A 17,057-nucleotide genomic window follows, 5' to 3' on the forward strand; every position below is an offset into this window, starting at 1 on the left:
CGTGGATTAATTTTCCTGACTCCTACATTTCTGCCTCCTTATCACGTGGTCCATGTTAAGGCTCCCAGCATGTCTAACAGCCCCTATAGTAATTTTTCAACCTGTATATAACGTATGTTGAGACATAAAGAAAAGCCAAATTGGTTCCTTTCAGGTGCCCTTCCCTCTGCCAAAAGGGAGGGCATTCCTACGAGGCGAATTCACTCAGGGTGAAGGGATTCCTGTCTGCCTCTTAGGCACAGTGCCGTGTCAGGGCCTTGTGGTGGCATCTGGCATTGGGGAAAAGCTGCCATGGGATTTGTGCTGCACACAGGGAGGGTGAGGTGAGAGTGACCATGATTATTTGGTGATTTTTATACTGGGATTTGTTCCACACTCTTTTGTTCTGGCTGGTGTTACAAAGGTCACTTTTGAAGCTGCAGGAATTCCTGCCTTGCTAGTGATTTCGAGGAACAGCTGAGGGAGTTGGGTGTGTTTCTCCTGGAGAAGATGGGGCTCAGGGGTGACGTTAGCAGTCTCTACAACTACCTGAAAGGAGGTTGTAGCCAGGTGGGAGTTAGTCTCTTCTCCCAGGAAACAGGACAAGAGGACATAGTCTTAAGCTGCACCAGGGAGGTTCTGGTTGGACATTAGGAGGAATTTCCTTCACAAAAAGGGTTAGATATTGGAATGGAGGTGGTGGAGTCACTGTGTCTGGAGGTGTTTCAGGAAAGACTGGCACTCAGTGCCATGGTCTGGTTGATAGGGTGGTGTTTGGCCAAAGGCTGGACTCAAGGATCTCAAAAGTCTTTTCCAACATAATTGAGTCTGTGAGTTAGGGCTTATCCTGGCAATGTGGGTTACAGTGCAGCCTAGGACAGGATCCTAACAGAGTGTATGAGAGAGCAAGATCTCTGTGAGTCTGAGGGACAAGTGTCTATCTTGCCTCAATTCTGCTTTTTTCTGCTCAATGGTGTGTGTTTTCCTGCACAGGTGGTACAGAGTATTTAGAAAGGGGACAGCCCAAGCACCCAGTGTCTGTCACAGCCCTTCCAACACAGAGAGAGGGAGCATGCAGGCATTACAAGCATTGGATAAGTGCCTGGGTAGCCAACTATCATAAGCTGAAGCATCTGTTACTTGTTGGAGCCATAGGAATCCTGGGAATACCAGCTTGACGCCATTCCCACGGTGTTCGATGTGAGCTGATGCAGTTTGTGGTGACACTGTGCTGCAGAGGCAGCAGCTGGAGGGTGCTGTTGCCACAGGAAAGGCTCAAAGAAGAAGAATTACAGCAAAGTCTTAGCTCCTGAATGAGTCAGTCTCCAGGGAAATTTTCTGTGCTGGCTACTTTGATGTACTCTGTCCTGGGATCTTGCAGGTCATCCCCCTTTTGTAGAGGGACAATTGCTTTAATGACACAGCCTTTGTTTTCTCAGTGCCTGTTGCTGAGAATAGCTGCTTTTTCTTCTCCTAATGCTCTTAGCCATTTCAGGTCACTGTTTTAGCTTCCAGGTGCACCTGGGTTTATGTTTTTCAGCGTGAAGGAGCAGAGACTGGATTTTACTCTCAAGTTATCCCTGGAGAAGCTGCAGTTGAAGGAATTGAGGCTATGGTTTTGGAGCTGTGCTGCAGGAGGACAACTGAGCAGTGATCTGGTGTGGTAGCACCACAGTTTTGCATTTGGCACCAAATATTTGAGCTAGCCACAACCGAGACATGGTATCATCTGGTTGATTCACTGTGTGGTGATCTAAACACTGCCAAGGGCTCTCAGGTCCCACCTACTCCTCATCCATGACACATGCCACAGTTCTTGCCTGATGGTGCCCTTATTGCAGCTGTTCTCCTAGAGTTTATAGTAGGCAGCTGGTGGCCACGGAGGTCTTGCTCAGAGGAGTTTTTCCTGCCTTCCAGTAGACAGGAGTTGTGCTGGAAAGGCACAAATTTCTCCTCTGAAACAAGTGCTGCCTTCTTCCCAGCTTATGCTTGTCTTTCTCTGTTTACAAGCAGAGCTCCAGGTAGGTGCAGTCCATATTCAATTCCCTCTCTAAATGTTGTCCTTTAGTAAGTTGTGAAGGTACAAAAAAGCCTTTTTGTTCTTTTCTTCCCTGCACAGCTCACATAAGCCCTAGGGAATGTGGGGTCTGGTCCTCTCCCTCAGACCCTGCCCTGCCTGAGGGAGCCACGTGGGTCACAGCCTGTTCCCACTGCCTGCACACTTCAGGAGTATTCACAATAGTTTTTAAGTGACTTTTGGCCCCGGGCCTCTGCTTGCTGGAGCTCAGTTTGGAAGTAAATCCTGTCTCTGAAAGTGCCCTGTTTTGGGCTGTTTGGAGTTGGTGCTGACACAGGCTAATGTGACTGCTTCGTGCTTGGATCAGGGAACAGAACTGTCACCCTTCCTCAGTAGGAGTCCCTCTCTGTGGATGCAGCTCACAACAAATGCAGAAGGCAAAGCATGACTTCTCCTGCCCTATCCAGAGGTTCAGGCAGCAACACTGCTTTGCTGCTTGGAGGACCTCAAAATGTCAAAATAGAGCAGTCCCAAAACCTCAACCCTCAGCAGGGGCTGTGGAGGATGCTGCTTTAATACCCTTTGCAGGCACAGGGATGAGAACAGTGGTTAGGCCAGTCCACAAAAGCTCTCTTGGAGCTCTCAGAGTGATTTCCAGAGTTTTAAAGCAATTCTCTGCCCCAGATTTTGCTTAGTACTGTATTTCTTGGTGGAAGTTGGGTTTTTTTATAAACTCGGCCTTAGATGGATTTCCCTGGTGTGGAAATTGTCTGTTGACTTTGTTGCACCAAAACCATGTAGGAAAAACAAGTGGAAGGAGTATCACACGCTCTAATAACAGGCTAGCTAATCCCTTACAACTAGGGCAGGTTTCAGAAGGAACCATAAGATTTTGATAGTGAAATATTTCATCTCTCTGGTCCTTTAAATTTCTGTGGCAGGCTGGAAAACAAACAGATTTAGTACTTACCCCTGTTCAAAACTGACATTTTGAAGGATGATTTCAGTCATTGTTTTGCCTAACAGCAAATTATGAAATACTCTTCAACATATATTTAAGAGCAGCTAATGATGGGAGGCTTTGAGCATTTTAATGGATTTGAATATCCTTTTGCCCTTAAATTTAATTGGTCATTTTTTCTTCAGCAGCAATGGGATCATTCACATTACTCAGTTGGGTAAGAAAGTGATGGCTAGGAGAAAAAGACAAAAAATAATTCAGAATTATACTGAGGCTATGTTTTATTTGCAGGATTTGCTGCTCACTTTAAATTCACAAATAGACAAGTTATTTACCAAAACCATTTACTCCAAAAGTAGGCATAACCACATACTTTAAAACAGGAAGCATTTGTCATCACAACAGAAAATATTTTATTTCCATACACAGAAGTCCATGACATCTTATGTGTAGTTGAAATGAGTAGGTATTACTGTTACTGTCACCTGCTTTGTCACAATTACCACTTAAGAAACATCCAAAGTGGAGCTGCACTAAATCAGAACAGTAAAAGAAGCACTGTGGAAGGAAAAGCAGAATTCATCTAGAGTTGTTGTGTCATATCTGAGCAGACAATAAGCTTATCAACTCAACCAGAGGCTGGCTCGCTGAAGCCTAAGCCTTGCTCCCAGAAAGATGGATGGATCATCTTGGGATCTCCTTGGTATTTTGGCATTGCTTATCCTTTATCGTGAAGGTGCACACAGACTTGGTAAGATGTCTGGTTGGATTTTTCCCACCACCATGCTGTAGATTTGTATGGATCCCACTGACAAGCAAGGTAAAACACATGAAACTCCATCTGAATGTAAGAAAACAGTTTTTCACTGAGTGAGAGCTGTTGAACACTGACCAGGGAGACTGTCAGCATTCCCTGGAGTCAGTCAAAGCCTAGCTGGACACAGTCCTGGCTAGTGTGTGCAGAGGGATGGACTAGACAATGTGGAGATGTTATTTGCAAGTTCTACAATTTTGTGATTGATTCTGTGAGGAGCTCAGCATCTCAAGGCAGCAGAAGCTTGCCACAACGTGCCTGGAGGTGAGGGAGTAGATCCTTTTCATATGTATCTGTGGCATTTCCAAATACATAACAGAGTAACACTCTCCATAAAACTAAAGAGTGGAATATTGATAAAGCATTCTTAAACAAGGTGTAACAGGAAGAGACTTGAGGTTTTCACTTGACTGAAGCAGATTTTAGCTTTCAGAGCATGTGCCTTTCATAAGAGCATGCTGTGCATATTGTCCAATGACAATAGAAAGCTGGTGGTCTGTAGACTTCAAGAGGAAGGATAAACTGAGAGGTTAAAGAGTGGCAGGAAGCAAAATGGGCTTTTTTGGCACCCTTTCTCTTCTGAGCGGAAAGAAAAGGACACCAAATAGCTTAAAGGTACAAGTCATAAGCTCAAATGGGTTAAGAGGTTTCTGTTAAGAAACAAGCATCACTGCTGGGGTCTGCACTCAACTTTTCCATCATTGTAGTATGCTTGAATGCATTCATAGACGTCTTTGTTCTTATTAAACAACTATAAAATTAGTGTCTACATCCCAAATTGACAGATGTATGAACTGAAGCACAGCATCTGTTCAAGCTTAAGGATTATCCAACAGTCCAGTGAGAAGAGTTCTGGTGGGAATGCAAAGTAGGCTGCTTTTTTGAGGGCTCTCGCCAGTGGTGGGTATTCCCACAGACAAGGAAGAAGCTTCTGAGAAGGTATTATTTCCTCTGTAGCTCCTCTCCAAAAAAGGTGAGATGAGACCCTCAGAAAATTTATTGTAGTTTTATGCAGTCTACTTCCTCTGTGATTGGCATTGCACTTGTTCTCAGGTCCAAATCTGTGCTAGATTTGCTTCCCTTATACGTTGACCTCCATCTGAGCAGCATGATCTTCTTGAAGTACTTCATGGTGTTGTTTTTCACGGTTACGAAACACATGGTGTTTATCATGCTGTTACTCATGGCGATGCACCTGACTATGTAAAAGGCAGTAAGATAATGCTTCTCTTTCACCAAGAGCGTGGGGAAGAAGTCTCGGACAATTGTGAAGCCATAGAAAGGTGCCCAGCAGAGAACATAGGCAGTCAGAATGCACATTAGTACCATGACAGTTTTCCTTCTGCACTGAAGCCTCTTTCTGATTTGTTCCGTCTGAAATCCTGGGACAGTTTTAAACCAAAGCTCCTGAGAGATCCTGGCGTAGCACAAGGTCATTGTAATCACAGGTGCTACAAATTCAATGCCAAAGATGAAGAGAAAATATGATTTATAGTACATCTGCTGGTCAACTGGCCAAATTTGGCCACAGAAAAATTTCTTCTGGTTTTTCACTATAAACAACACAGTTTCAGTAGCAAAGTATGCAGATGGAATAGCTACAAGTATGGAGATGACCCAGATCAAGGCAATGAGGAAGGTTGCTGTTTGATAATTCATGCGTGGTTTCAGTGGGTGGACAATGGCCAAATACCTAGAACAGAAAAATATATTCAAAATTAAGTCTGAAAACACTGTTGGTCAGAACACACTTCAAAATACAAGCAAACAGAATTGGGCAGGAGGAAATTGCTGTCATTCCTGAGGGGACAGCCTGAACATACTCGTCTGTAAGGACATAATCATCTGTAAGAAGATGTTGTGAAGTAGCAGCCTGGAGCTGAGTTACAATTTTGTATCACAACTTTTCCTTTTAAACAGGAGCAAGAGTTTGAAAAATGCAGTATTGCGTATCTAGTCAGGTTCAGGGAAGAAAAGACAAACATGCAGAATCAGGAAAATACTTTCCCTAGGCAGAGAGCTACTTAAATAGCTCTTTTTACAAAGAGGTGAATATATCCATCACGGTGTTTTTCTTATTTCTCTGGTTATTCCATGGGCTGCAAAGACCTGCAGGTGATGCTAATGTCTGGTTACAGGGGAACATGAGTTTAAGCCACCAACAGAATAGAATGTGTATCTATTTTCTGCCCACGCAAACCCTTTTTGTGTGTATTCTGGAGGTGACTATTGCTTATTCATCTTAAATATACAGTATTAAATAATATGGCAAAGCAGAAAACTTGACTTAGATATTTGCACTGCTTAGGACTGTAAAGCTGCAAGGTTGTAGTATTCCTGCTAGGAGGAGATTTTTATCAGACATCCCAGTACAACCGTATTTTACCCAAAGTATTGTTTCAAAAAGTGGAGTTTCTCATTCCTTTGGAGTCTATTCCATCTGTATATATTCAATACATAGAATAGCATCCATAAGATATATTTATTCTAAAGTAAAATGGAAAGTCAGCAGCACTTTTCATCAGCCAGTTCTTGGAAGCAGATAAATCGTTCATGGTTCTTAAATAGTGCAGGGTAAATGTCAGGGGACAGCAAAATGAGTCAGCCTCATTGTGGAGCAGAAGGTTAACATTTTTAGATCAGGTCCTGGGGAAGTAAGTTGTGGCATAATGTATGTGTATGTATTCATAAATGTGCATATCTGCTCAGCAGAACATTTGGCTGGATGGGATCAATCTGTCCAACAGAGTCCAGAGGAAGCTTTTGTGGTGGATTTCCTGATTGTCATTGCTTACCACACTTGGGCTGTTACCATGGAATGGTTCTGCAGTTCACAAACTGAATTCAGGTGAAACTATCCTGGAAGATGTGCTCCAAAAGTGTACATAAAACACACCAAAAGCCCATGGGTGTTTGGTCCAGGGGACCCAGCTAAATATTTGCAGTGCGGACTTAGACCCTTACCACGTGTTCTTCCTCTTCAGATGTTGTATTTTTTCTAGTGTAGGTGTGGCCTTAAAAATGTGAAATTCCTATTTTTTCATGTGAATAGACATGGATGAAGAAAAAAAAGAGCCCCCTCTAAAGAAAGTCCTCAGTGGGACAGACTTAGTTTGCATGGTTGATTCCTTTTAAATGACCTAAACATGGGAAGACTTTTGTTAGCAGCCTGTTCCTTTTAGAGACAGAAGTCAACAATCCACATGACATAACTAACATGGAATAGGTGATTGTTAAACAGTGGGGTTTCTCTCTGTTTACCAAACCAATAGCTTGCAAATAAAAAAAAAAGAAAAAGAAAAAATAAAAGCAATGAAACCAAAACAGTGTGTTCTTATAACAAGCTTCAGTGATTAATCGTGTTAATCAGGCTTGTTTTTAAAGATGTGTGGGAAGATATGCTATAAATCTGATTTCTTAGCAGACATAAGGACACCATGACCCATTACTTCATCAGCCTGGGATGCACTGGCAGAGCTTTCCAAGAAAACCTTGTAGAAGCTGAAAAACTGATAGAAAATGGTAATGTATACATGGTAGGTTTAGAAGCTTTACCCTGAGTCCTCAGCTGCTGTTGAAAGCCTATTCTGTTAGATGTTTGTTAAGGATTTGTTTTGTAGGAGCTTATTGTCCCCTTGCCCACACCAGGGAAAACATCTCTGAGCTTCTCCAGAGTGTCTTCACAGACTTCCATTCACATCAGGAACAGATACAAGCTGTATCTGAGCCCTGCCCTCAGCAGGGCTCACTACTCCTGAGCTGATTTTTGTGTCAGGGACTGAAAACTGCCATGCTACACTAAAGTTGGAAATGGCACATGAGAGAAATTGGGGGAAAGAGGAGGAAAGAAGGGTGGGAATCACATATGTGTGTGCAAAGGGTTTACAGAGATGTGTATTGTGTTTGTACATGAAAGAGGTCTTGTGATGATGGCCTTTCTGTAAAGAGTTTACTGAGCGAGTCTCTGGCTTTCTGTGAGTCAGTCATGTCAGATTTATGCCAGCATCAGACTGATGCTCAGTGCCTTGGTCTGTCAGAGTCAGTGGTGCACAAGACTGAGAAAAGAGTCTTGAGAAAGGATACAATTAAATTAAATTGTTAAAATTCCTGGAGTAAAAGGCAGGCAGTCTCTCAGGGCTGCTGCACACTTGGAAAAAAATCCTTCACTGAAAGAGTGGTTAGGCATCAAAACATGCTGCCCAGGGAACAGTTCACAAAAAATGTGGATGTGGCACTTGAGGACATGGTTTAGAACCTCGGAAGCTGTGGCTACATCTTTGTGCAGTCATAGCATCCCACTTACCTGTCAACAGCTATAGCCAGGAGAGCATTGGTGGAAACGTAGAGGGAGACAGTTCGTAGGTAGTTGACTGAGGCACAGAGGATGTGGCCGTGCTCCCAGGACAGCTGCTGCACCACGTAGTAGTCCATCTCAAAGGGGCAGCACACGATGGCCACGATGAAGTCTGAGATGGCCAGGTTGGCAATCAGCAGGTTGGTGAGGTTTCGCAGCTTCTTGTAGCGGGCCAGAGCAGCAATGAAGATGAAGTTGCCAATGCCACAGACCAGCATGATGCCAGCCAGAGCAACCCCGATCACAATCTTGGCTGTGAAGAAGGTGCGGGTTTTGGTCATGTCATCTTCACTGTCCAGTGGCAAGTCATAATCACTGTAAGTGAAATTGAAAGAGAAGTTTCTCAACGAGGCGAAATCCCCATCACGGATGTTGTAGATTGCAGCAAAGCTGAGGTGGGCGGTAGCATTTAGGTCGCGTTCAGTTTGCTCCATGGCCGTGTCTGTCTTCTTTTGGCATGTGCAGCTTGGCTGGCCCTCGGTGTTGTGTTAGCCCAGCGTGGCAGGGCACAAGAGTGGCAGGCGAGAGACCTCATCCAAAGCTTCCTTTTGAGCAGTGAGTAACCTTGTCTTTGTCCCCAGAAGATTATAGGACAACAGCCTCACTTTTCTCCTTCTGTGGGAACAAAAAGAGGAAAATGTTTCCTGAAAGGAAATGGCAGCAAAAGTACTGATCCTGAAGGAAAGCAATAGCCACCTGATTGCCCCACAGATCTGTTGCTGCATGTGCACAGAAGGAGGAAATACCCTGTGAAGGGATGCTTCTGTTCTCACAAAATAAATGCTTCTAGTTGCTTCATGCACTGTTTGTTACAGCAGCAGTTCTATTTACTAACAATGAAATTTTCACCAGGCAGTGAAATGACAGCCTAGGAGGAATGTAAAACCTAGTTTAAAACTCTACCAGCCTGCAAGCCCATGATGCTGTCATCGTTGTGCAAGGTAAAAGACACTAAAATGACAACTCAGTGTGCTGTAAAGCATTTGATGTGCCTTTTGGACAAAGTTTATGCTTTATTCCGGTTATTTCAGAGCGATGTGGTAGAGGAGAATGAAAAGAGAACTGATGTTCTTGCTTCTAAATACATTTCTTAATGAAGTAAGAGTTGCAAAGACCAAGAAAATACTAAATCCAGCACTTCACTTTTGGCAGCCATTAATTGAGTCAAGGACAAAATTTTTCTGCCAGTATAATCCATTATCACTTCTGTCAAACAGGTGAAGTCTGCCAATTTGCAGAGACAAGAATTTTGTCCCATGAACCAACTTGTAGAGCTTAGCTGTGAAGGCAAATCTGCCATTCACAGGGAAAGTGTTTCCACAGAGAGTGAAAGGTGAAAGAGAAAATCTTCTGTAAGCAAGACAGAGTGCCTTGCATTTTTGATGCTGGGGAGGAAGAGGCCCCCCTCTTTGTAATGCCAGTTGTACCAAATATTAAAAAAAATAATAATTTTTTTCCCACACAGAGGGGGAAAAGCCATTTCATCTACTCCTTATTTTTGCCTCCCTGTATCAAAATGTTGAGAGGGCATCTTCTTGTATCTTCCCATGGTCCATCTAGGAATCTTCACACCAGACTCCTAGCTGTCAGGACAGTCTCACCTCATCCGAACAGAAGATCAGGGAGCATTACGGCTTTTTCTGCCCTGAAGCAGTAAGTCCTCGGGGTGTCAAACGCCACTGAACAATAGCAGTCACGGGTACAAAGGGTAATCTGCTCCCTTCTTTCCCTGGAACCACCCTCAGACCCTGATGTACTGACACTTAAATACCTGTCAGAAACTCTCTTTTACAACTTTGGTCACCACGTTGTTTTTTAAACTGGGCATTGCAGAACAGAATGACAGAAAGCTAAAGCCTGAAATGAAACAGTTCTGACAAGAGACTGCTTCAAGGAGACACCTGCACAGCTGCCTGGAAAGGTAAACATTCATTTAAGAGAAGTGCTAAATAAACACTTGGATGCAAAATCTGTTGGCCAAAGCAAGGGGCAGTATCTGTGTCAGATTCCACTGCTGTGGAATACCAAAAGAGCTGCAAAATAAATACAGACAACACAACCATCTACAAACTGACAGAGCACTATCAGCAAAGGGTACCTGCAGTTGCGCTCATCTTCTTGGAGGTCTCAGGCACCCTGTGGAGAGCCGCCAGGTTTCTCCTCTGCACGTGCTGCTGTTACAGGAGGAGAGAAAGGATCACTGGAAGTAGCCAAGGACTCCGCTGAGCGCTGCTTTCTCTCCCATTAGGTTAGCCCTGTGCTCAGGGGAGGATGGCTCCTCTGCCTCTGTGCCTGCATCTAAAGCCTTTGCTCAGTGGGAGGCACCTTGAAGCTGTCCGTGCATTTCTGATTTTAAAGAGGCAGCACGATCTGGAGACAATAGACCACAGCCCTTTTGGGGTTCCTCTGCCTTAAACGCCCTGAATGCGTGGAATTGGCAGGGTGGCTTTGTTAGCAAGCCTGAGCATGGAACACATAAACCCCGGTCTGCCCTCGCTCTTTGGGTTTTGCCTGTGCTGGGCAGCAGCAGCCTGCACCTGATGTGCCACAGAAGCAAAATACACTGGAAAGGAGGGGGAGGAAGGAGGGTGATGTGTTTTCCCGGGAACCTTTCTCTGTGTGTCTCTCTCTGGCTATTGTCTTTTGGAGTGCAGCTGCAGTAGCTCCAGCAGGAGGGACACACAGTGAATAGCCGTAAATCAGAGGACCCCTGACAGCTTTCCTTGCCTTCTCAGGGAATTAGTCAGAGCAGAAAAGTGGCAGTGAATCCTTAAAGACTTGGTGTCCTTTGCTAAGGCTGCCTTCTCATTGCTCTAAAGCCCTCACAACTGAGGGAGCAGTTCTTTTGCTTTCCAGTTCTCCAGAAGGAAAGGAAACGTGTGGCACATCACCTGTCTTCTTCACCTCCAGACTTACTCACTTAGCTGACGTTTTCCAAGGTGCATAGTGGGACACATTACATAGTCCCCAGCAGAGGAGACCATCACAGGCTCTCAAAGGTCATGAAGGGCGTAGGTGGGTTGCAGAAAACTTAGACTGTGTGTCCCTGATGCACATGCACAAGGCTGGGCTCTTGTGAGCTGGTGGGCACTTAGCTCTGGAAAAAGAAGGTAAGGAAAGAAACCTGTGAATGTAAAATATGGCTGGGGTAAAAGAGCCACTACTGTGGCATTCCTTCCAGAAAACTTGAAGAAGATTGGGAAGTCCCCAGTGTCTGCAGATAGCAGAGAGAATTAAGAATTTCACAACAAATACTTTGCTTGGCTTTGTTTTGAACAGCCAGTTTAATACTTGAAAATACACTAAGGGATTTTTAATGTCTTGAAAGGGTGCAACCAGATGAACAATGAGGAAATCAGATCCAGTCCACCTGTTAAATTCTGTCAAAAAATGTAAATAAAGTAAATACGGAGAGAGAGGCAAAGGAAACTGTGTACATCAGAGACATGTTAAAATGATCCCTAAAATGGGCCACATAAACCTTAAATGCCCCTGAAGACAAGCCCATGCTCTAAAGGGAGCTTTGCATTCAGAATGTTTGTGATCTCTTTAAGACTTTGTTCAGCTGTCTCACATGAAGTTATCTAGTGAGCTAATCAAGCAATATGATATCCAGATATTTATATTCCTTTAGGCCAAAACCTCATCTGCTGCAGAACTGTCTCTCCCCATTGACTGAAGGCAAGCTGGCATCAGAACCTCGGTAGCTGCAGATGTGCGCTGCGTGCTCAGTGAGAGCTTCTGTACAGCAGTAGTTCATCTCCTGTGCTCCAGGGAATGGTGCTGTATGTGTCCAGCTGTTTCTCAGAGAACACCAGTGGCCTTGTGAAACAATGTGATTTCCATGCATTTACAAGGCAGTGCTTTGTAGCTGTTGACTGGGAGTCACTGAATAGAGAACAAAACCAGTGGTGCTGGGAACTGTCCTTGGGCAGAGTGGAAGTTCAGGGGGTGGGTCCAGAGCCTCAAAGACTGTCCCAGCACCCTGACCCCTGCAGCAAGGGCTACTGTGGTAGTCTAAGGGCTCTAAAGCCATGGGGTACATGCAGCAAGTGTATGCACATGATTCAGGTGCACGGTTTCTGCAGAGGACAAGGCTTCTCCTTAATAACATTAATTGATGATTCCCCAGTGGTGTCACAACATTCAACACAGCATCACAAAGCATTTCCTGGGAGCAGTGTTACCAGTGCGACACATTCAGGCTGAGAAAGAAAAGTTGCTACCGAAAACTGTTATGGAAAATACTGTGTTGGTTTTGTACGGCCTGGTTTTTGGTGGCGGGGGGTCAAACAGAGGTGGCTTCTGTGAGAAGCTGCTGGAAGCTTCCACCATGTCTGGCAGAGCCAATCCCTGATGGCTCTGAAGATGGACATGCTGCTGGCCAAGGCTGAGCCCAATAGAGATGATGGTAATGGCTCTGTGATAACAGATTTAAGAAGAAAATCAAAGCAATGGGGGACACAGGTGTTTTTTTTTTTTTTTTCCTAGCCAGAGAAGAGGAGGAGCTTCCTCTGAGAATATGTGAGGGAAACAACATGGAGACACCAAGGTCAGTGGAGAAGAAGGGCAGGAGGTGCTCCAGGTGCCAGAGCCAAGATTCCTCTGCAGGCTGTGGTGAGACCATGGTGAAGCATGGTGAAGGCCATGGTGAGGCAGCTGTGCCCCTGCAGCCTGTGAGGATTCATGGGGGATGCAGAGATCCACCCACAGCCCATGGGGATCCATGGGGGATGCAGAGATCCACCCACAGCCCATGGGGATCCATGGGGGATGCAGAGATCCTCCCACAGCCCATGGGGGTCCACAGGGACCCACAGCCCATGGAGGAGGTGCCCATGCCAGAGTAGGTGGGTGCCTGGAGGAGGCTGTGATCCAGTGGGAGAACCAGTGGAGAGAGAGGGCCCTGCTTCCAGGCTGGAGCAGCCTGTCCTTGGAGGACTGCACCCTGTGGAAAGAGACCCACGTCGCAGCAGTTTTGGGAGGACTGCTTCTTGTGAGATTGGGCCCATATCAGAGAGGTTCGTGGAGATCTGTCTCCTGTGGGAGGGACCCCATGGCCTCCCAGGGGAAGGACTCCTCTCCTGGAGCAGCAGGAGAAAATCTTGGGTGACAAACTGACAAACTGCCCTTTCTCCCTGCATTGTCAGTGGGAAGGAGTCAGGGGTTGGGGAAAGAAAAGGTGTTTTTAAGGGCTTATTTTGCTTCTCATTATCTTCCTCTGACTTTGTTAGCAATAACTTCACTTTGTACCCCTAGGCTGATCCTGTTTTGCCCATGGAGTGTTTTCTCCCAGTCCTTATCTCAATTCATGAAGCCTTCATTAAACTTTTCTCTTTCCTCTACCCAGCTGAGGCAGGGGAGGGTGAGTGAGCGATTTTCGTGGGTGCCTGGAATTTGGCCAGCATCAAACCACAACAAAGATTCACATTTCTGTTTATTTGTTGATCATTATTTTTGATCATTGCTGATCAATATTTTGATCATTAGTATGCTCACAGGTTGAATAGGGAGGTTATTTGGAGGCTGAATGATGCAAAAACAATTGCAGTGTAAAGTACTTGCTTGGAGACTTTGAAATCATTGAGTTCTAAACTCAGCATTTAGCCTGGGAGTAGACCTGAGGACTCAGGCCCTTCATTTCAAAACAGCAAACTCAGCTACTGTCTAATTTTTCCTAATTGCTAAATAAATTGGACTCTGAGTGAAGTAATTAATCTTAACCTAAGCTTTGACTAAAAGCACAGCTGGAGTTTTCCAAAGTTTGCTAATACAAATTAGGCAGTGCAGTGGGACAAAGCATCAGACTTGTGATTTTCTGGGAAAACAAGCAAACAGATGGTGCAGGTACACATTGATTACAACCATGTATATTTTTGCTCAGTATTCCCACCACCTGGCCCAGTGGCTTTACTCAATCTGAGAGTCTGTAGCTGATGTTAATGAGCACCACATTTGCCTGCAGAAAGTTAGGTATATATATATTTTTAATACATGGAAATGTGTCTTGTGACATAAGAGGAAAGTGAAAGTGACTTTTGGATGGGGTTTGGCAAAAATACTTGGCACACTGAAGGAATCCGACCTTACTCAGCTGTTCCAATGGTAACTTGGGATGTGGAAGTGTCCTGGAAAGGAGTGGGTAGAGAAGAATTTGACTTCATTACTGGATTGTGTCACCATGTTAGTTTCCTCTTATCACTTCTTCTGCTTCCTTACTGAGTGTGTATCACTTTGTGGCTTGGGGAAAGGCACAAAGCATGTGAAGGAGCCATAAAGCAGCCTGTCAACAACCACAGTGACACTCTGGCAGGATGGCTGCAAGCACTGCGTATGGCAAGCACATTTCTCTCTCTCTCAGGATTTTTCATAGAGAAGCACAGAGAGAAAGAAAGAGAAAACAATTTCTATTTCTGCTCCTTGTTTTTCCCATGTGGAATGTGTTTGGAGAATTGTTTACCTGGGGTGATTGCTTGATTGGATTCTGGTGAGGATTGTTTGAGCCTGATGGCCAATCCAATCCACTGTGTCTGGACTCTCGAGAGAAGGTCACAAGTTGTGAGTTAGTTAGATATGGTAGTTAGAACAAGTAGGTTTGTAGTTTTAGTATCTTCCTTTATATAGTATATTAATGTATTATAGCATAGTTATAATAAAGAAATCATTCAGCCTTCTGAACTGGAGTTAGACATCATCATTTCTTCCCACTGGATTTGCCTGCATTTTACAATAACTGCGGGAACAGCAGATGTGGTACTTTCATCCAAAAGATCTTCTCCTTTCAGAGCAGCACAGGTTTCTGTGGACAAGACCATTCAGGTGGCTCTCACAGCTGAATGACACAAGATTTAGCTGAGCTGCTCAGGGCTCACTTCATGTGCAAGGTGACACAGGGGCAATCAGCAGCTCTTCTACTTCCAAGTAGAAGATCCTTTGTTTTCACTGGGGCTTTTCCCCCTACTTTATAATTCTCTGACAGTGTCTATTTCCCGCTTTCTTCATCTTTGTTCATCCTTTTGTGACTGTGTAGGAAAATGGTGTTTATTTTGCTCACTTCAGCTTAGCATGGCATTTTGTGAGAAGCACCGCCTGCCCCTCAAAACAGTGTATAAAATATGTAGAAATAGCTCTAAGAAGCTGATATTCTGACTGTCGCTTGTCACCCTCACTAGAGAAGGAGAAATAACAGTATTTGAGGCAGGGTAGGAAGCAAGGAGCAGCCCAGGGACTGTGCATGAATCTTGATGCCGCAGTATATGACATGAATGACCACAAGAAAAACATTTCAGTCTTTAAACATTCAACTTCTTGTTTAATTATTAACTATTCCTTTGGGGGTTCTGGATGTATTTTTTTAGGCTTTGTGTGTTTGTTGTTTTTTTTTTTTTAACCTGCCTGCCTTAGAACAAATCTCTGTTAGCACAAACCCTTCTCTTGAGCAGAAGGCCTCTGCAAGGCAAATGTTAAGAAATCTCAGGATTATTGTCTAATCTGTACTGCTGTTCCTGGGCTGTGTTACATATACACAAATGTTGGGGTTTGTTGTTCCTCTTGTTTCTTTCTCTCAGGGAATTTTCCCCCATGTGTATTGCTAGGAGACAATAATGACCGGGTACTTAAGAGAGACAAAAGCAGTTGCCAGGCTCAGGGGAACAGGGCATTGGCTGCACTCCTCTTGTCTCAGGATTTCTCTTGGAGGGGCAGAGATACCAAAGAATTTGGCTGGGGAAAAGGAGGCTGGAGCAGCCGCTAGGGGACATTCCTTCTTGGTCAGCATTCGGAGGGGAAGGAGGCTGCAGTTGCTGTAGGAAGAACTCACCACCACTGCTGGGTTCTGTCTTCTGCTGCCTTCTACCATGAGCGGAGCTCTGCTCCTAAGAGCGGCCAATGGACTGGGACCTTAATAACAGCTGACCTCAAAAACAAAGGACCCTTCACATCTCCCTGGGTACCTCAGGGGACATCCTGGGATCTCCGAGCCCCTTCACCCTCCAAGGGAGCCTCTGCTGGCCCTGTTTGGGAGATCTAAAGTCTGCATTTGGCCTCTTCCTCAAAATTTATACAGGTTTATAAAGACCCCATATTCAAAAGCCTTTGAATTTAGAAACAGGCAAAGGAGCTTAATATGTCCTGTATCTCATTCAGTCTTGTCATTCCTTTGGATTTTCAGTCTTTGTTGACTTTGGATTTTACTCAGAGACACACTTGGTTCTCTTTCAGTGGGTGCTATGAGCTGTGGAATATTTTTGGAAATGAAGCAGCATTTTAATTGAAGTGTCTCAGTAGGAGATAGATCCTTCCAAAAACCTGCCAATTTCTTTGGTGGTCTAAGTGGAAAAATTGGATGCTGCATTAATTTAAAAAATTGAGTGTTATCCATTCCAGCTACAGTCTCAAATTTAAGCTCAGTTGTCAGCACTTTCCCTTGCCATTGCTGTTCTCTGTTAACAAAGTGATTATCATCACTGCAGCATCTTCTTTATTTTGTTCTTTGTATTCAGTCATCATTACTTTCTGTTCATTTGCTGCGGACAGAATCCTGCTCCTTCACGTCTCCCCTTTGGAATATTGTGGTGGATTTGCCATTGCTGTTTGTCATTGACAGTTTGGTATTTCACCATGGCAGGCAGAATAGTTCCAAGATTTTCTTGAATTCTAATTCAACAGAACAATGTTTAATGGTGGTTTCATTTGAAGCTACCCAGAGCATGAAAACACAATCTTGGTGTCAGGATGAGTCATGAAAACACGGTGTCACCTAATTTCTAACATAAAAAAGGCCTTGTGGTACTTCTGCTATGGTGCCAAAAGTGCAGGGCTTCATCAGCTTCCTTCTCCTCATATTTTTGAAGTCTGGGAGTAGCACTGTAGAAGGGACAGGAGCTGAAAGGCATGTCCATGCTCCCCAAACTAGGTGGAGATTAAGCAAACC

The 17,057-nt window shown here is 44.4% G+C and overlaps 1 protein-coding gene across 1 annotated transcript; it reads right to left on the reverse strand.

Moving 5' to 3' along the window:
- Positions 1–4,767: 4,767 nt before the first annotated feature.
- On the reverse strand, positions 4,768–8,665 carry PROKR1 (prokineticin receptor 1). The gene is made up of 2 exons (XM_053974187.1): positions 8,075–8,665; positions 4,768–5,464 (listed from the first exon to the last, which is right to left on the reverse strand). The coding sequence occupies exons 1-2, from the start codon at positions 8,557–8,559 to the stop codon at positions 4,768–4,770; spliced, it is 1,182 nt and encodes a 393-aa protein (XP_053830162.1). The 5' UTR covers positions 8,560–8,665.
- Positions 8,666–17,057: the final 8,392 nt, after the last annotated feature.

Source organism: Vidua macroura, chromosome 3 (assembly GCF_024509145.1).
Source record: "Vidua macroura isolate BioBank_ID:100142 chromosome 3, ASM2450914v1, whole genome shotgun sequence".
NCBI lineage: Eukaryota > Metazoa > Chordata > Aves > Passeriformes > Viduidae > Vidua > Vidua macroura.